This window comes from Phoenix dactylifera, chromosome 7 (genome assembly GCF_051530095.1).
Source record: "Phoenix dactylifera cultivar Ajwa chromosome 7, Ajwa_hap1_PhDact_Kaust_v1.1, whole genome shotgun sequence".
Taxonomy (NCBI): Eukaryota; Viridiplantae; Streptophyta; class Magnoliopsida; order Arecales; family Arecaceae; genus Phoenix; species Phoenix dactylifera.
In genome coordinates this window covers 28,380,415-28,400,734 of record NC_143196.1, presented here as the reverse complement: position 1 = coordinate 28,400,734, position 20,320 = coordinate 28,380,415, and the positions used below count along the sequence as shown (strand labels likewise).

At 44.6% G+C, this 20,320-nt stretch overlaps 1 protein-coding gene across 1 annotated transcript; it reads right to left on the bottom strand.

Moving 5' to 3' along the window:
• Positions 1 to 527: 527 nt before the first annotated feature.
• LOC103721059 (low affinity sulfate transporter 3-like) lies at positions 528 to 18,227 on the bottom strand. The gene is made up of 12 exons (XM_008811094.6): positions 17,823 to 18,227; positions 17,685 to 17,733; positions 17,232 to 17,439; positions 16,959 to 17,133; positions 16,792 to 16,857; positions 16,482 to 16,712; positions 16,265 to 16,391; positions 1,941 to 2,227; positions 1,535 to 1,728; positions 1,190 to 1,275; positions 1,014 to 1,090; positions 528 to 911 (listed from the first exon to the last, which is right to left on the bottom strand). The coding sequence occupies exons 1-12, from the start codon at positions 18,126 to 18,128 to the stop codon at positions 762 to 764; spliced, it is 1,956 nt and encodes a 651-aa protein (XP_008809316.5). The 5' UTR covers positions 18,129 to 18,227; the 3' UTR covers positions 528 to 761.
• Positions 18,228 to 20,320: the final 2,093 nt, after the last annotated feature.

The following is a 20,320-nucleotide window of genomic DNA, read 5'->3' as shown; positions in this document are numbered from 1 at the left end:
ATTTCATTAGTACTAATGAATAAAAAAAAATTCTCATATTTCTTTGTTTTCTTTTCTTTCAGATAAAAATTATATTTTTTCAACCAAACAAAGTATACTATAGGTTGCAACCTTTTTTGATGACAATGTATAGATTACACCTTTATTGGGAAATAAAGAAAAAGTGGCTAGAATGCTTTACGAATCTAGAAAATCTTGATATAAAAGATTGGCTAAAATAAATTTAGACAAGAACTAGAATAATTTGTGAAATAATCATTAATAGCTATTAACTAATTATGTACTTTATCCAAAAAATAAAGATGATACTTAAGCAAGTAAAAAGCTTAATAGATAAGCAAAATTAAGAATAATTGAACAAAATTATTAATATGAAAGAACTTTACGATCAAGTAATTTGATCTAATTTATGCCAACACAATCCACCACTGGCTTAGTACCTATGTACTACCAATTAACAATAGTTAACACTTGCAAGTGAGCTTCACCATTCAACAATGGACTTACCTTCTAAAGCCAATATATGATTAATCCATTGTACATTAGCAAACGATAACCATCATTAAAATATTCTAGGAAACACACATAGTTCTCCACATACAGGCAACATGTCCTTTTTACATTCCCAAGCTTTTTCACTCTTTAGATAGATAGATAGATATGGAGAAAGAGATTTCACTGAAATCTCCTTCAAAGACATATATACTGCGCTAAAGTAGCCATTCATTTATAAACAGATAAACAGAGCACAGGTGATCAACTCAACCATTGCCATTGTCTCTCTTGGCATTAGGGCATGCTTCCACAGCTTCACCCACAGTGAGGAAGATCCATTTCTCTCCAATCATGTCCACTAAACTAGCCAATTTCATCTTGTGAATAACCAGCCACCCAGGATTGGCCATAACTAGCTGCAACCAAACAGTAGTTCTAAAGTTTTAGAGCAACCCCTACTATAAATTCTAAGAATTGCTTGTTTCCTTCTCTCTCAGTTACTAGGTAGCTAGGCTCACCTGTATACCAAGACTGTCTAGCTTCTTGTGCAACTCTTCTAATGCAGCAATCCCTGTGGTGTCAATGTTCTTAACATCTGCAGCCAGATACATCAACAATATTTTTTTTTTTATTATTGGAGAAATTTTTGAAAGCATGCAGGAATATATTGTCTTGAGAGTTTTAAAAAACTTACTTGACATGTCAATGACCACTGATTTGATTCTTTCTTTGGGATTCTCCTCTATTTCATCTTGTTCTTCTTTCACCCATTTTGCAATCCTAAAACAATAAGAACTGGGTGATTAATTATGCCAATATTGACCCAGTTTGTAGTGCTGTTCTACTCAAGCTTCTAAAATTCTTTGGCATAATATACCAAGAATATTAGATACTAATGCACAATATATACCACAGCCATTTGGAGAAAGAAAAATCTTTTCAAATTCTTTCAATAGCCTCCACTCGCCTTCTCATATTTTCCTATTTCTTTCTGCTCATGTAGAATATCTTTTGTATGATAATTTGTCGGACGAGTTACCTTTCTTTGATCATATTGGCATTGACGAAATAAAGGAAGGAAGAGTCGATTCGAAGTATCAGCAAGCCTGACGCTTGTTTAGCCATTGGGTACTGCTTAATGCTGCAGAAGATGTCTGTTCCTTGAATTCTTCCTAGTATGTCTACTTGTGGCCTAATCAAGTTCCATATGATCCTAGAAAAGGAGATTGCAACCTGCAGCATCAAATTTGATGCCAAAAAATATCAAAGCCTTGCACTTAAGTATTAGACCTGCATTCTTATCTAGTTACGAGTTCTTCATGAGGAAAATAAATTCTAGACCTCGATCATGGAGGCTATAAGTGGATCATGTTGTATATATAAAAGCTTGTTACAGGAGATTTTATTCACATTTTTCTGGAAAAAAAAAGTATTAACCGTCTTACCGCAATCAAGAGGCCAATCTCCACCGAGCCAAATAGCACGCCAATGAATGCTCCTAGGCAAGCAAGGAAATCTACTTTGTCGACTTCCCAAATGGCATAAGCTTCACCAATATCGATTAATCCTAGAAGGGAGGAAAGGATGATCGAAGCGAGGATGGCGACAGGAGTGTAGTATAAGAGTCTGGTGAGCAATTCCAAGGCAGCAAACACTGTGATGGCCATGACAATGTTGGAGACTGCTGTTTTGCATCCAGCACTGCAGTTCACCGCAGTTCGAGAGAAAGAGCCTGTGAATGATTTTTTCCCCAAAACAAGTCAAATGGTTTTGCTAACAGCAGAGTAGAGACTACTTCTGTATTTGAATTGAATGGACTCAGCGTTTGTTCCACCGATATTAAGACTGTAGGAGCAAGTTTGTTATTGTACCAGCAAATTATTTCTTACATGGATGAGGCATAGTATTATCATAAAGATTTAGTCTTTTTTGGATCACATACATCTGTATGCAACGATATCTATGTCTGACAACATTGATCATTTACTGAAAACTTATTTGGTTTGTTAGATCTAATAACTGAAATTACAAAACTACTTTTATCAAAAAAAAAAAAGAAAAACTAAAATTAGTAAATTACTAGGTTCTAGCTTAAGTCATCAATTAACAACTCCAATAACTTGGCTTGTAAACCTTAACCAATAAATTGGAGCAGGATATATGGCTGCCCCTATGTCATTAGATTCTCATAATTTTTTCTTGTTCTCACCAATTCACCCTTGTCTTTTGGAACCCATATTCCAATCCCCTAGCTGCATGCAAACTTGCACACACAAGCCAACTTATAGACTTTGCACATCCTTATCAAGTTCATTATGATTCTTATTTATATATGTTGAAGTCAATCTGTTGAGAAAATGTGCCTCGAAACTCGAAACGACCGCAAATTGAATTCGGCTCAAGTTTGCTTGAAAAATTCTGTGCCAACTGAATGGAGTCGACCCCTAGCATCTAGGAGTCGACTCATGTGAAGCTTGAGTCGACCCCAGGGATGAGAGGGTCGACTCGCATCTGCCACAGTGAAGAAACAGAGAGCAGTTTTTTGGGTTGCCTGCAGGAGTCGACTCCAGCTCTGCAGGAGTCGACTCCAGCTCTGCAGGAGTCGACTCCAGCTCTGCAGGAGTCGACTCTCTCAGGAAGACAGAGCGTGCCAGTTTCGGTGCTGATACTTGGAGTCGACCCGAGGATGTCCGAGTCGACTCGAACTTATCAGGAGTCGACCCCTGAAAGTGAAGAGTCGACTCCTGATCACGGGATTGACTGAAACGATGGCAAGATGGGTTTTTTGACTTAGGGTTTTCATAGGGAAGTTTCCTTATGTGTTGAAAACCTATAAATAGGGTTTTTTGGTGAACCCTAGGTGATGATGAGAGCGGCCGTAGTGAGTTTCTTTTGGAGTCCTATCTCTCTTGTAAGCCCTAGGTGTGCAATCTCCAACAGGAAGAGAGATCATTGTAACCCTTGCTGAATATATTGAATCTGTGCGTATGGCCTCCGTGGACGTAACCTGTATTGGGGTGAACCACGTAAAATTGTTGTCTTTGTGATTGTTTGATTTTATTCTCTACTTCTTCTTCTTCTCGATTCGTCTTTCCGCAGTTTGGATCCAGAAAGGGAATAGTACGATCGAAGGGTGAGTGCTTTCATCCCACAACAACTGGTATCAGAGCAACGTTCCCTGTGTTCCAATGGCTGACGAAGGAAGATTGAGGATAGAGAAATTCAATGGACAGAACTTTGGTGTGTGGAAGATGCAGATGGAAGATTACTTGCTCTCAAAGGATCTGGATCTACCACTGGGCGGAGAAGAAGCGAAGCCGACAGACATGCCGTCGGAGAAGTGGGAGCGTCTTGATAAGAAGGCGCTTGTCACGCCCCCGCCTGCGCGAGGCACGTGAGGCACCTAGTGCCCACGTGGGGGCCACATGAGGGGGGACCGCGGGGCTCCCCTCATGTGGCCCCCACGTGGGCACTAGGTGCCTCACGTGCCTCGCGCAGGCGGGGGCGTGACATTTGGTATCAGAGCCGAGGACGGCTCTTATCCGATGGTGGGAAGGGTGTGAGGCCCAATAGTCCCACATCGGAAAGACTCGTTCCAGAGCCTGGGCATATGAGGCGGGTGTCTCCAAATCCTGCAGACGCGTTTTGGGTGGAAAACAAAATCGGGGAGGGGTGAAGGACGCTTGCGTGAAGCCCCGGAACCGGACAATATCTGGCAGGGGAGCCCCGCGGTCCCCCCTCATGTGGCCCCCACGTGGGCACTAGGTGCCTCACGTGCCTCGCGCAGGCGGGGGCGTGACATTTGGTATCAGAGCCGAGGACGGCTCTTATCCGATGGTGGGAAGGGTGTGAGGCCCAATAGTCCCACATCGGAAAGACTCGTTCCAGAGCCTGGGCATATGAGGCGGGTGTCTCCAAATCCTGCAGACGCGTTTTGGGTGGAAAACAAAATCGGGGAGGGGTGAAGGACGCTTGCGTGAAGCCCCAGAACTGGACAATATCTGGCAGGGGAGCCCCGTGTTCCCCCCTCATGTGGCCCCCACGTGGGCACTAGGTGCCTCACGTGCCTCGCAGAGGCGGGGGCGTGACATTTAAATGTCACGCCCCCGCCTCTGCGAGGCACGTGAGGCACCTAGTGCCCACGTGAGGGCCACATGAGGGGGGAACACGGGGCTCCCCTGCCAGATATTGTCCAGTTCTGGGGCTTCACGCAAGCGTCCTTCACCCCTCCCCGGTTTTGTTTTCCACCCAAAACGCGTCTGCAGGATTAGGAGACACCCGCCTCATATGCCCAGGCTCTGGAACGAGTCTTTCCGATGTGGGACTATTGGGTCTCACACCCTTCCCACCATCAGACAAGAGCCGTCCTCGGCTCTGATACCAAATGTCACGCCCCCGCCTCTGCGAGGCACGAGAGGCACCTAGTGCCCACGTAGGGGCCACATGAGGGGGGAACACGGGGCTCCCCTGCCAGATATTGTCCGGTTCTGGGGCTTCACGCAAGCGTCCTTCATCCCTCCCCGGTTTTGTTTTCCTTCCAAAACGCGTCTACAGGATTTGGAGTCACCCGCCTCATATGCCCAGGCTCTGGAACGAGTCTTTCCGATGTGGGACTATTGGGCCTCACACCCTTCCCACCATCGGACAAGAGCCGTCCTCGGCTCTGATACCAAATGTCACGCCCCCGCCTCTGCGAGGCACGTGAGGCACCCAGTGTCCACGTGGGGGCCACATGAGGGGGGAACACGGGGCTCCCCTGCCAGATATTGTCCGGTTCTGGGGCTTCACGCAAGCGTCCTTCACCCCTCCCCGATTTTGTTTTCCACCCAAAACGCGTCTGCAGGATTTGGAGACACCCGCCTCATATGCCCAGGCTCTGGAACGAGTCTTTCCGATGTGGGACTATTGGGCCTCACACCCTTCCCACCATCGGATAAGAGCCGTCCTCGGCTCTGATACCAAATGTCACGCCCCCGCCTGCGCGAGGCACGTGAGGCACCTAGTGCCCACGTGGGGGCCACATGAGGGGAGCCCCGCGGTCCCCCCTCATGTGGCCCCCACGTGGGCACTAGGTGCCTCACGTGCCTCGCGCAGGCGGGGGCGTGACATTTGGTATCAGAGCCGAGGACGGCTCTTGTCCGATGGTGGGAAGGGTGTGAGACCCAATAGTCCCACATCGGAAAGACTCGTTCCAGAGCCTGGGCATATGAGGCGGGTGTCTCCAAATCCTGCAGACGCGTTTTGGGAGGAAAACAAAACCGGGGAGGGGTGAAGGACGCTTGCGTGAAGCCCCAGAACCGGACAATATCTGGCAGGGGAGCCCCGTGTTCCCCCCTCATGTGGCCCCTACGTGGGCACTAGGTGCCTCTCGTGCCTCGCAGAGGCGGGGGCGTGACATTTAAATGTCACGCCCCCGCCTCTGCGAGGCACGTGAGGCACCTAGTGCCCACGTGGGGGCCACATGAGGGGGGAACACGGGGCTCCCCTGCCAGATATTGTCCGGTTCTAGGGCTTCACGCAAGCGTCCTTCACCCCTCCCCGGTTTTGTTTTCCTCCCATAACGCGTCTGCAGGATTAGGAGACACCCGCCTCATATGCCCAGGCTCTGGAACGAGTCTTTCCGATGTGGGACTATTGGGTCTCACACCCTTCCCACCATCGGACAAGAGCCGTCCTCGGCTCTGATACCAAATGTCACGCCCCCGCCTGCGCGGAGTACGTGAGGCACCTAGTGCCCACGTGGGGGCCACATGAGGGGGGAACACGGGGCTCCCCTGCCAGATATTGTCCGGTTCTGGGGCTTCACGCAAGCGTCCTTCACCCCTCCCCGGTTTTGTTTTCCACCCAAAACGCGTCTGCAGGATTTGGAGTCACCCGCCTCATATGCCCAAGCTCTGGAACGAGTCTTTCCGATGTGGGACTATTGGGCCTCACACCCTTCCCACCATCGGACAAGAGCCGTCCTCGGCTCTGATACCAAATGTCACGCCCCCGCCTCTGCGAGGCACGTGAGGCACCCAGTGCCCACGTGGGGGCCACATGAGGGGGGAACACGGGGCTCCCCTGCCAGATATTGTCCGGTTCTGGGGCTTCACGCAAGCGTCCTTCACCCCTCCCCGATTTTGTTTTCCACCCAAAACGCGTCTGCAGGATTTGGAGACACCCGCCTCATATGCCCAGGCTCTGGAACGAGTCTTTCCGATGTGGGACTATTGGGCCTCACACCGGTGTGAGACCCAATAGTCCCACATCGGAAAGACTCGTTCCAGAGCCTGGGCATATGAGGCGGGTGTCTCCTAATCCTGCAGACGCGTTTTGGGTGGAAAACAAAACCGGGGAGGGGTGAAGGACGCTTGCGTGAAGCCCCAGAACTGGACAATATCTGGCAGGGGAGCCCCGTGTTCCCCCCTCATGTGGCCCTCACGTGGGCACTAGGTGCCTCACGTGCCTCGCAGAGGCGGGGGCGTGACATTTGGTATCAGAGCCGAGGACGGCTCTTGTCTGATGGTGGGAAGGGTGTGAGACCCAATAGTCCCACATCGGAAAGACTCGTTCCAGAGCCTGGGCATATGAGGCGGGTGTCTCCTAATCCTGCAGACGCGTTTTGGGTGGAAAACAAAACCGGGGAGGGGTGAAGGACGCTTGCGTGAAGCCCCAGAACCGGACAATATCTGGCAGGGGAGCCCCGTGTTCCCCCCTCATGTGGCCCCCACGTGGGCACTAGGTGCCTCACGTGCCTCGCAGAGGCGGGGGCGTGACAGCGCTCGCCGCTATCCGTTTGTCCTTGGCATCGGAGATCCTCGCCAATATATCCAAAGTAAAGACTGCAAAAGATTTGATGGACACACTGGCTTCCATGTATGATGAGCCAACAGGAGCGAACAAGGTATTCCTGATTCGACGATTATTCACTTTGAAGATGAGAGACAGTGGGAGTGTTCATTCACATTTGAGTGAATTCAATACCCTATGTGCCCAATTGGAATCTGTGAAGATCACGTTCACTGATGAGGTGAAGGCGTGGGCTCTTCTAGGTCAGATGCCTGAAAGTTGGGAAGGCTTTATCACGGCTGTTAGTAATTCTTCGGGAAAGACTACAGCGAGGTTTGATGAAGTGGTAGCTCTTATTCTGAGTGAAGAGGCTCGAAGGAAAACTCTGGATCCATCAGCAAGTTCATCTGGGAACGCGCTGGCTTTTGAAGAACGTGGAAGGACTTCAAAGAAGGGAGACAGAAATAGGGGTGGACGATCCAAGTCTAGAAACAAGTCTAGACCTCTTGGAAAGTGCTGGAATTGTGGGCAGAAGGGTCACTTGAGAAAAGACTGTAAAGTGTCGAAGAACAATGGTGGTTCTGACACTAAAGCAAGTGCTAATTTAGCCGAAACTGCAAGTGAAGATGATGCCCTGATACTTTCCTGTGATATTCATCCGGAGTCGTGGATAGTCGACTCAGGTGCCTCGTTCCATGCTACTGGGAACAAGGCAATCATCTCAAACTATGTTGCAGGTGATCATGGCAAGGTGTATCTTGGTGATGGAAATAGTTGCAACATCGTAGGAAAGGGAGATGCTCAGATAAAGACATCAAGTGGGATGACTTTAACTCTGAAAGATGTGCGACATGTACCCAAACTGGCTCGAAATCTGATTTCGGTAAGTCAGTTGTCGGATTTGGGGTTTGTGACCACCTTCAATGATGATGCTTGGAAGATCACTAAGGGAGCCTTGGTGATTGCTCGAGGTGTAAGGTCAGGAACTCTATACATGATAGCTGATACTGATTCCACCGTCAGTGCTGCAAATCCGACTGTTGATGCAAGGACATGGCACATGAGACTCGGCCACATGAGTCAGAAAGGGATGAAGGTGATGATGTCCAAAAGAAAATTGGGAGACCTGAAATCTGTGGATTTGGAATTCTGTGAAGATTGTGTACTGTCAAAACAGAAGAAGGTCAGTTTTTCAAAAGGAGGTAGTACCAAGAAAAATTCTAAGTTGGAACTCGTACATACTAACGTATGGGGACCAACTCAAGTGGCTTCTCATGGAGGAGCAAGGTACTATGTCACGTTCATCGACGACGCTACCCGAAAGCTATGGGTCTACTTCTTGAAGCACAAATCCGATGTATTTGATAAGTTCAAGAGGTGGAAGGCTTTAGTGGAGAATGAGACAGGTCAGAGATTGAAGTGTCTCAAGTCTGACAATGGGGGCGAATACTGCAGTGATGAGTTTGAGGCTTATTGTGCTTCAGCTGGAATTCGAAGACTAAAGACGGTTCCAGGAACGCCACAGCAAAATGGTGTTGCAGAACGCATGAACCGCACCATCAATGAGCGGGCACGATGCATGAGGCTTCATGCAGGGTTGCCGAAGATTTTTTGGGCGGAAGCGGTCAGTACAGCAGTGTATCTGATCAACAGAGGGCCTTCAGTTGCATTGGAGCTTGGACTGCCGGAGGAAGCATGGACTGGGAAAGAGGTGAAACTATCTCACTTGCGTACTTTTGGTTGCATCTCTTACGTGCTCGATACTGCAGACAATCGAACCAAGCTGGATGCAAAGTCAAAGAAGTGCACATTCATTGGGTACGGTGGTGATGATTTTGGATACTGACTCTGGGATGCGACAGATCAGAAAGTCATCAGGAGCAGAAATGTTGTATTCAATGAAGAGGTTCTGTACAAGGACCTGCAGCAACAGACGAGCCAAGGCGTCAAAGCTGTAAAATCGGAATATGCAGAGCTGGATGATGAAACAATGTCTCGAGACGATGAAGAAGTTGCTGAGCCAGTGGGAGAAGCACAGCAAGAAGAAGAACCTCCAGCTGATATCCCGATTGCTTTACGCAAGTGTAAAAGAAATAGAAAAACTCCGTCTAGGTATGCTGACTCCCTACAATATCTGTTGCTTACGGATGGTGGTGAACCAGAAAGCTACAAGGAGGCTTTGCAGGTTGAAGCCAGTGACAAGTGGAAGCTTGCCATGGATGATGAAATGGATTCCCTATCATCCAACAGGACGTGGGACTTGGTTCCACTTCCGAAGGGGAAGAGAGCCTTGCACAACAAGTGGGTATACAGACTAAAGCTTGAACCAGATGGTTCTGAGAGGTTCAAAGCGAGACTTGTTGTCAAGGGTTTTCAGCAGAAGGAGGGCATTGATTTTGACGAGATCTTTTCTCCAGTTGTGAAGATGTCTACTATCCGGATGGTGTTAAGTATAGTGGCAGCCAAAGACTTACATCTTGAGCAGCTTGACATCAAGACTGCATTTTTACATGGCGACCTTGAAGAGGAAATCTACATGAAGCAGCCAGAAGGATATGTAGTGAAGGGGAAGAAAGATTGGGTATGCCGACTTCAGAAAAGTTTGTACGGGTTGAAACAAGCACCTCGTCAGTGGTACTTAAAGTTTGATCAGTTTATGCTGAAGAATAAGTTTCAGAGGTGTAATGGTGATCATTGCTGCTACTTTAAGGGATTGAAAAGCTCATATATCATTCTACTTCTGTATGTAGATGATATGTTGGTGGCAAGTGCCAACATGGGAGAGATTGTGAAACTGAAGAAACAATTATCCCAGGAGTTTTCAATGAAGGACTTGGGTGAAGCCAAGAAAGTCCTTGGGATGCGTATCAGCAGGGACAGGAAGCTTAAAACGTTGAAGTTGTCTCAAGCAGAGTACATTGATAAGGTGCTGAAGCGGTTCAATATGGACGGGGCTAAAGCCGTGAGTACTCCGCTGGGCGCACACTTCAAGTTATCCAAGCAGGAGTGTCCGACTACGCAGGATGATCGAGATGAGATGAAGTATGTACCCTACTCATCAGCGGTCGGAAGCCTTACGTATGCCATGGTTTGCACGAGACCGGATATTGCCCATGCAGTGGGAGTGGTGAGCAGATACATGAGCGATCCAGGCCAGGAGCATTGGAGAGCTGTGAAGTGGATATTGCGGTATCTGAAAGGAACCAGAGACTTAGGACTATGCTATGGTGGTCCTGATGTTTGCCTACATGGTTTCGTGGATTCTGACATGGCTGGAGACATTGATGGCAGAAAGAGTACTACTGGGTATGTGTTCACGCTGGGAAGTGCTGCAGTTTCATGGGTTTCGAAACTGCAGAAGATTGTAGCATTGTCTACGACCGAGGCCGAATACGTTGCTCTTACTGAAGCGAGCAAGGAGATGGTTTGGTTACAAGGTTTGATGAAAGAGCTTGGCATGGAGCAAGGCGATGCAAAGTTGTATAGTGACAGCCAGAGTGCTATACATTTGGCAAAGAATGCTGCTTTTCACTCAAGGACCAAACACATTGATATCAGATATCACTTTATTCGGTCACTCCTCGAAGAAGATTTTTTCCGGCTAGAGAAGATGCATACAATGGACAACCCAGCAGATATGTTGACAAAGGTGGTTACTCTTGAGAAGTTGCACATATGTGCATCTTCTGTTGGTCTTCACAGCTAGAAGTGAAGACAGAGGTTCACACACATAGAGGATGATTTGGAGATCATGTTGCTGATGGGGTTACGGTTATTTCAGGCTTGTTTCTCGGCAAGTGGGAGATTGTTGAGAAAATGTGCCTCGAAACTCGAAACGACCGCAAATTGAATTCGGCTCAAGTTTGCTTGAAAAATTCTGTGCCAACTGAATGGAGTCGACCCCTAGCATCTAGGAGTCGACTCATGTGAAGCTTGAGTCGACCCCAGGGATGAGAGGGTCGACTCGCATCTGCCACAGTGAAGAAACAGAGAGCAGTTTTTTGGGTTGCCTGCAGGAGTCGACTCCAGTCCTGCAGGAGTCGACTCCAGCTCTGCAGGAGTCGACTCTCTCAGGAAGACAGAGCGTGCCAGTTTCGGTGCTGATACTTGGAGTCGACCCGAGGATGTCCGAGTCGACTCGAACTTATCAGGAGTCGACCCCTGAAAGTGAAGAGTCGACTCCTGATCACGGGATTGACTGAAACGATGGCAAGATGGGTTTTTTGACTTAGGGTTTTCGTAGGGAAGTTTCCTTATGTGTTGAAAACCTATAAATAGGGTTTTTTGGTGAACCCTAGGTGATGATGAGAGCGGCCGTAGTGAGTTTCTTTTGGAGTCCTATCTCTCTTGTAAGCCCTAGGTGTGCAATCTCCAACAGGAAGAGAGATCATTGTAACCCTTGCTGAATATATTGAATCTGTGCGTGTGGCCTCCGTGGACGTAACCTGTATTGGGGTGAACCACGTAAAATTGTTGTCTTTGTGATTGTTTGATTTTATTCTCTACTTCTTCTTCTTCTCGATTCGTCTTTCCGCAGTTTGGATCCAGAAAGGGAATAGTACGATCGAAGGGTGAGTGCTTTCATCCCACAACACAATCTACCATGCTCCAACCTAACAAGCCAAGAATCCATGATTGGTGAGCTAAAACAAGCTTGGTAAGCTACACTAGCAGTCTCTTCCCCAACTCAAGTGACCAATGCATCATTTATGAGGAATATCCCTGCGACCGGGGGAGCCATCCAAGCTTGGGTCTCGCTCTTCTCTCTTTCTCATCTTGCTGGAAGAAACCTTATCTTTTAAAGATTGCATTTTGTTTGAGAACAACAGAAGAAAAAACATCTTTTGATTAAGTTTTATTGTCTAAGAGGACTGAATTGGGAAATTGGTCCCGGAAAGCAGAGTGAGTTCTCTCATCTTGTATCAGAAATTTATAATTGCGTAGTATCTGATGCATTAGAATTTATTTTATGAATGTCCCTTTGACAGCCTTAGAGATTTGATCGTCTTGATGCACTTTGTGTGTTGTTGTCCAAGAAAATCAAGAAAAAGTTGAAAAGTAGAAGAAAAATCGAGATAAGCCAAGAATAACTTATTACATAACATTTTATAGCATTTTATGTTATATAGGCTTTTTCTTTTTTGTAATTTTGATATTTTTAGTGGGAAGTTATTATTGCAGATAAGTGAAATTCATGAAGTTTGCTGGTATTTTATATTGTGATTATATATGCCATTTGCTTCATGAGCTCTAGTTGTTTGAAAATTCACTGTATTTTTTAGCAATTCTGAAGCTTTTTGGGACCTTGGGTTTCCAAGTTTCTTGTTTATCATTTTTTAGCATTACCCAAAAAAATATTAGATCGAGCATTTCTCTGTGATAACTTTATGTTGCTTACTAATTTAATGCATGCAGTTATAAATGTTGTATTTACTCATAGAAAATATGCTATTAGTGTGAATGACTGTGCCTTGTATTCAATTGTTCAGCAAGACTAGCCAAACCCACTGAAGCCAGACTAAAACTTATTAGTTTCAGTTGAAACTAAGAAAAACTAACCAAAAGGAACTTCTGGTGTCTGTTTCAGCTTGACTCTGGCTGAAAGTGATCCACAACAGTTAACAGCCATATCCTCAAGCCTTGATTCCAAGCTTTTGGTCATGGGCAAAACCAATGGCATGTTTTGATAACTCAAAATGTAAGAGCTAATGAAGCATTTTTTGATAAGTTAAATGAATGCTCATGGAACATCACAATAAATAGATTTTTACGAGCTCTGATCAGGTTCGTGCCAAGAAAGTGTAGTTATTTTGTTACGTTTCTGGGGGTCTTAACTAAATATTACAGTGGATGACTATTGTATTTGTGCCCCCATGGCCCAATACATAAATTGTAAGATTTCTCAGGATCAGAATTATGGAAGGGTCCAACATGTCATGCAAATATCATATGCTAATGAACAATGTCAAGTATACCGTAACTTTCCAGTTCCATTGGTTCAACTCCTGGAGGGTTTATTCAAAACCAAATTTGTGGAGTAAATTTACCTAAATTTGCTTTGGAATAAATATAGCCAATGAAATTGTATATGTATGATGAAGGAATATGTATAGAGCTAGACGTAGCTACACTCAAATGGATCTCCAGTCAAATCTAGTTAGATCTAGATTTGATGATGGAGATCTTGTTGATGATCTAAGCCATAGATGTAACTAGCTACAAATAAATTGCTTGCATACGAAAAATCATGTGATTTGGAGACCCCTAGTCTAGGCATCAAGTGGTCATATATTACTTCGTATTATTTAAACTATCCAATTTTTTGATCATTTGATGCATTGGCTAAAGATCCCTAAATCACATAATTTATGGTGTGTAAGCAGTTTAAAGATACTAAAGCACATCCAATGGCTCTGATTATTGTAGTCCGTACTTCTTTTGTCCAATCCACATCTGACCGGATCTGAGTGGAAATCGACTCAAGTGTAGCCAAGTCTACCTCATGTATATACATATGTACGTATGCATGTATGTGCGTATGTATATATGTATTTAGCCAAGTCTACCTCATGTATATACATATGTATGTATGCATGTATGTGCGTATGTATATATGTATTTATGTCTTCTCAATATTGAGATTTTCATTTAACTATGGGAGAATTAAACTCAAAAAACACTAGTGGCAATTTGTTCATTATTTGAAAAAAAAAACTGATACTTAGGATTCTATTGTTCATATTTTATCTTAAAGTGTTATGCAATCTTGAAGTGCTGGAGTTGTTTAGCTGACTACAATGGTAATAACATCTAAATGAGTTATTCCAAAAAATAAAACATCTAAATGAGTTTTAGTTTTGTGACCATAACTATAGATGAGCATTATTCTTTAGGTTATTGCTCGATATTGCAAATATATAGAGCAAGAGATACAAAATCAACATCGAGAACTATACCAGTATGTTACTTGTTTAGTACGGTATGATATGCAACCTGTACCGAGATAAGCTTCTAACACTTATTCTCACTCCCAACCACAATACTGTATGGGGTAGTTTTGCTAAGTTTGGATCGGTATAGACTGGTTTGGCTCATATATTGAACAAACCTCAATACCATACCAATACCTTATCGGCAAGGTCTGTCGTATCAACTATACCAACGTACCGGTGGGCACCGGTACCAGTACGGAACCGAACCGGCCAATAGAGTAGATGCACGAGCGCAAAGTGACGCGCAAACGAGAAAAAAACAATGCGCGTCCGCGCATGTTAAATGCCATAGAGTAGCATTAAATGCCACTCGTGGCATTTAATGGCCCACGCGGGTTGCCTTGCGCAGGGAATCGCGCGCGAGCGCGAGCTGGGCGAGCGATTTCCCGCTCGCGCCTGCGCGCGAGTGGGCTGCCCCGCATGGGCACGGTTCCCAGTGCGGGGAACCGCGCATGGACGCATTCCCAACATGGGAAACCCTTGCGGGCGTGGTTCCCGGCTCGCGCCCGCGCGGGGCGTGCTTTAGTGGGGGCTCATGGTCCAAAGCCCCTCACCAAGCCCCTTTGCCTCGTGCTTCTTGCGTGCGCCTTCGAAAAACGCTGATGATGGACCGATTGTAGGTAACGTCGGTGGAATAACTCAATACAAGGATCAAACAATAAAGCTAAACAGAATTTTATTCCACTCAATCAAAATAACAAACAAGAACAATAAAAAGCAAAACAATCTAGTAAAGCAATCAAGGATCTCTACTAGCCCAAATCTAGCAAAGGATTGTAAGGATCCCTTCCTAGCCCAATCTAGTGGAGATTAATGTATCTACCACTAGCCTAAATCCTAGAACATAAGATCTAAGGACCGAATTTATTGAAGGCCTAATCCCTCAATAGCCCAAGTCTAAGGACCGAATCTACGAAATTTTTTTAACATACTGAGTGTCGGTACGACACCCATACCGAGTAGCGGTGCCGAACCGGTACGATACATCCTGTACCATCCGGTTCGGGCCGATACAGCATACCATAGGTTAAACATATAATTTGCATTATCCAAGATCTATATGCGGACTCATGCAAGCTTCTTATTCAATATTAGCACAATTGTCTATTCTATCCTATTCATTTTTTTAAAAAAAATGATATGATGAAATGAAAATTTCAATTAATATTATGGAAAACATTAGAAATTTATGTATGCCTCAAGGTTACTGGTTTTGGTATGTTAATTTTCCTAAAGTATTTTGACATGAATGATATGGGCCTTGGTTTGCCATGCCAGACCGTGCCATCCAATACTGAGTGTACGATACGGTACTGGTAGCAAACCAATACTTGATACAGGAGAATACCGAGTCTAAGGGGTAAGAGGGATTTCTGAAGTCCACAACCCAAAACAGGTGAAATATCAAATTTAGCATCTCGGATTTAAAGAATGAAATGTTCTGTTCATGAGAATGGATAATTATATTAATTCCATTAGGCCAATCTAGGGTAACATGATCTGTTTTGTGTTTCAAAAGTAAACAATATCGTCCTATCGAGTCAACTGGAATGATAAATCAAATATTTGAAATGGATGATCAAAGTCCAAGATTTGACAAAAAAAGTTATAAATGGAATTAGGTCTAAATACTAGACTTAAAATTAACTCTGGAACCTAAAATGAAGTTTCTGCAGTGTGGTCAATATGGACCATTCAGGAGAAGGATGAATTATTTTCTTATGTTTGGGCTAATGTGGCCCTTATAGCCATTTCTCATTTTAAATGTTTCTCATTGTAGATTAAAAAACATTATGATATTTCCAGGTTCCATTTGAATAGTTGTGATTATAATAGATTTGAACTCATATCCACAATTTAATGAAGGTTAAGGCAATTATTGTAATATTAATGTTGTTATCCTTTTTTATATAGGTTTAAGGTCATTAAATGAAGAAAAAGATCATACTGTTAAGCTTAAGCTTTAGCATATCATTTAATTGTCAGAAGTCAAAACTTGTGATCACCTGTTGCAATATAGCAAGAGGACAAAGACCCAGCAATGTTCATGAAGCCCATAGCTACCATTTCCTTGTTTCCGTCCAGGTGGTAACCTTTTATTGAAGCAAAAGATCGCCCAACAGCCATGGCCTCCTGAAATTGAACATAATAATAATTAGGTGTTTTTGTAGTATAGGATATTTAGTTAATAAATATTATTATGAAGAATTTATGCAGACATACCGTGAGAGCTATAATGGCACAAATCAGGCCAACTTTTGCACACGGGGCCACATTTTGCCCAGTGAATTGTAACAGTTTAGCAGAGCTTGGATTCAAGCCTCCTTTTATGTGCTGTATTGTTATTACACCATGCTTATCTGCCCTTGTCATGAAAACAAGCAGAGTTGACAGTATAACAGAGATCAGTGGTGCAATGGCAGGCAACCAGAAAAGCTTCTTTATTCTCCTTCCCTGTAATGCAAATTTATGTTCTCATCAGCTGAACCAGATGAAAAACCCATGAGAGATAGACTGAATTTGGATCACTTACTATAAATCTGGTGATCAGGAGGAAAATAAGGAATGAACAGCCAAGATAGACATTTTCTGGGTGCCACTGTCATTAGAATGAGAAAAGTGGCAAAAGTTAATAGGAAATCCAATGAAAATTAGTTCTTGCTATTTTATTTATGCACTTTTGAGTAAGAGCATACATACCGGTTGATGAATTGCATTCTGGACAGCCTCCATGACAGAAACTACATCAGTTTTGGTTGTGAAGTGTGCGATACCAAGTAGGCCTTTGAGTTGTTGCAGACTAATTACAATTGCAGCTCCTCCCATGAATCCGACAGTGGCAGCATGGGAAAGAAAGTCCACTAGAAAACCCAGCCTGAAGATGGTGATGGAAGGCACCAAGTTGTTCGCATTGCGGAATTCATCTATCAATATATGTGTGGCAAAATAGCTCACAGGAAGTAGGAATCTAACCTGAACAATCCAAAGGCAGCTTGAAAGATACCGGCAAAAAATGTTGAAGTGAAAACCAGCTTCCTGTAGGACTCAGGATCAACTCGTGGATCTGCTAGTTTCTGAAGCATTGAGGACAGGAGCAGAGAGACAACAGCAACTGGACCAATAGCTAATTCTCTCGAACTACCCATCACAGCATAGATTAGAGGTGGTATGACACTTGTATCTGGTTGGAAACAACAAACATCCTACGATCAGAGATGGTTAAAACAAAAAGAAAATTAGAAAGTTGTCGTTAAATATCTTAGAAACATTTCTGAAGAGTTATATCGATAATAGTATGCAGAAAACTGGAGCTTTATTGGTGCTTCCATCTGTTTTGACACTTGTTCCTCGTAATTGAAATGACAATTGAGATGTAGAATATAAAATTATTTAGCATGTGTAATATAGTATTAAAATGTGACTTACAAAGGCCATACTGAGGATCCAGTTTGGCTAAACTGGCATATCCGATGCTCTGCAAAACACAGAAAATGGCTTTACAAATTTTAGAGAAGACAGACAGACAGACAGAGATCAGGTGGCTGACGGGGCTCATGTTATAACCTGTGGAATGCCAAGGCTTGCAAGAGTCAAGCCTGCCATCAGGTCACTCCTAAAGGTCTTTCCATCATACCTTTTCCCCCAAGAGAGGACAGGAAATAAACCACAGAGTACTGAAATGACATGTCCGAACAGGGATGAGGACTTTTTTCTGTAAGGAAAAATTCCCTCTCTTATTGGCCAGGTGAGCTCATGCCATAGAGGAGGAGGAGCTGGAGTATTCAGCACTGATATAACAATTTCTGGTGGATTTGATTCTTCAACAACGTTCTCTGCTGCAGATCTAGACTCACTGGCTGAGGATCCCATGGCTCCTTGAAGTGTTTGGGAGAACTCCAAGAGTTCCTTGCTCTCTCTCTGTTTCTATTTATACTAGTTTTCGAATTGGATGGAGGCTCTTTCATGTGCAGAAAAGCATAACAGGACATCATGGCAGGGGAAAAGGTTTATTTTATTATGGCTCATGGTGCATGAGGGTTGGGAGGTGGTGGAAGGTCAGAGAACTTGGGCACATGATTACATTGAGAGTGATATAGCTCAGGACAGTCACCGTTCCCTGAAAATTATTTGCTCAATAATGCTTCTTTCTCAATCATCATGTGGTGTCAAGGACTGATGACATGACCTTTTTTTTTTTTTTTTATGGAGAGGGTGGCAAAGTCAACCGGCCATTATTAGAAAAGAGGGTTTATGGAAGCTAGTTAGTTATAAAAAATTTGCAATAAAAAAAATATAAAAAAAGTAATAAAAAAATTTGTAAGAGATAGTGACCTATAACTAGACTTGATTCAATAAGCCGTACAACTTCATAAGTGACGGTCTGATGGCATGATTGACTTGATGATTAAGTTGTTAAAGATTTCATGTTTACTTATTCTTTTACATTTTTCCCCCTAATTTTGTAATGGAGATCTCGCATCCCACGTTTGGACTTCACGTTCTTTATTGCAATCATCCTAAATGTGAGGATCCGGAAAGAAAAAAATATATATATCCTTTGGGTTGATGGGCCGGCCTGAAGAGGTCTGGCCCATCTCCAATTGCGATCGTACCCTAGGCACGATCATGGAAGAGGGAGAGACAAGGGGAGGCGACTCGCTAGGGGAGATCGAGCATCGGTGAGGGGACGGTTCCAAGAGCCAGCTAGTTGTGGAGGATGCCTTAAAGCCTCTCTTCCCTTCAACGAAGACCTCCCCCACAAATTTGGTGAAGATGCCTTGGATCCATGGGTTTTGATCCGAGTTTGCTCAAGGATTTCTCCTCCAATTTCTCGCCAGAAAGATTGCCGAAGCATCCCATCATATTGAGGTAATCAAGGCTCGTCCCCTTGTGCTTCATTTTCTAGATTAAGGGTTGTGTTGGCTGGGTTTTGGCCGATGAAATCGTCGGAGAAGGATCCGAAACAGGGTACCCATGTTTCGGCTCCTCTCTTCCGGATCTTGCTGCCACCGGCCGCTGGGTTGGCCAAGATCCATGCCATTTGGGGGTGAATCGGGACTGCGTGAGACTTGGTAAGGGATTTCTGGGTTTAGTTGATGATGGGGAGTGGTGGATCCAAGGTTTTCTTCCTCGTGATCCCATCCTCTTCTTCTCTTCCTCTCGTTGGTTGGCCACCGGCAGCGACAACTGTGAGTCGTGGGCCACTGTGGCTACCATCGGGTGGGGGCCAAACCACCATCATGGTGGCCTTCTGTTGATGATGGTGGAAGGGAGGGAAGTTCTTCCGGTTCTTGGGAGAAGAAGAAGAAGAGACCTCTTCTTCCATGCCTCTCTTGGCCGACCACCATCGTCAGCAACTGCAACAGTGGCGGTCAGCAATGGTTCGGCCAGTGGTGGCCGAGATGTTGTTGGGTTGGGAAGGAGAGGGCACAGCCACCATGACTGCTACCCTTGGACCAAAGAAAACATTTGTGAAAAGAGAAGGGTCTTCTCTCGTCCACCCCTTCCTTTGGTCTCTTCACCGAGACCGGCCAATCGTCGCCGGCATGGCAGCGGCCATGGCTAGCGACAACATAGGCCGGTGGTGAAAGGGTGGGGGTCGAGCCACCCCGATTGCCTCCTAGATCTGGAAGGATTGAGATATTTGGGGGCCTGATAATGGGCCCTATAGTAGATGTGAATTATGGTTTAGAATATTTAAATATTTAATGATTTAGTTTGTGATTTGTAATTGATGTTGTAGGGGGAGAGTCAGCGGTGCCAAATGGTTTTGATCAGGAGATTCAGTACCCCAGCTCGTAGGTTGTGATTTGGATACGTGTTTGATTCAGTCTATAAATTGCTGTAAGAATCTTTACATTTGAGCACCCCTGTTTATGCATATATGTGATTTATCGTTGGATTTATTTTATAAGTATGTTGTTATTAGTTTTATGAGCTGGTATGACACATGTGAGGTGTGCACCTTGGTTGCTATGGAAATATTGAAATAATTAAATTGAAAAAAATAATCATATCTTTTAGAATACATGAAAATATGTGATGTGATTGAAATTTGAATA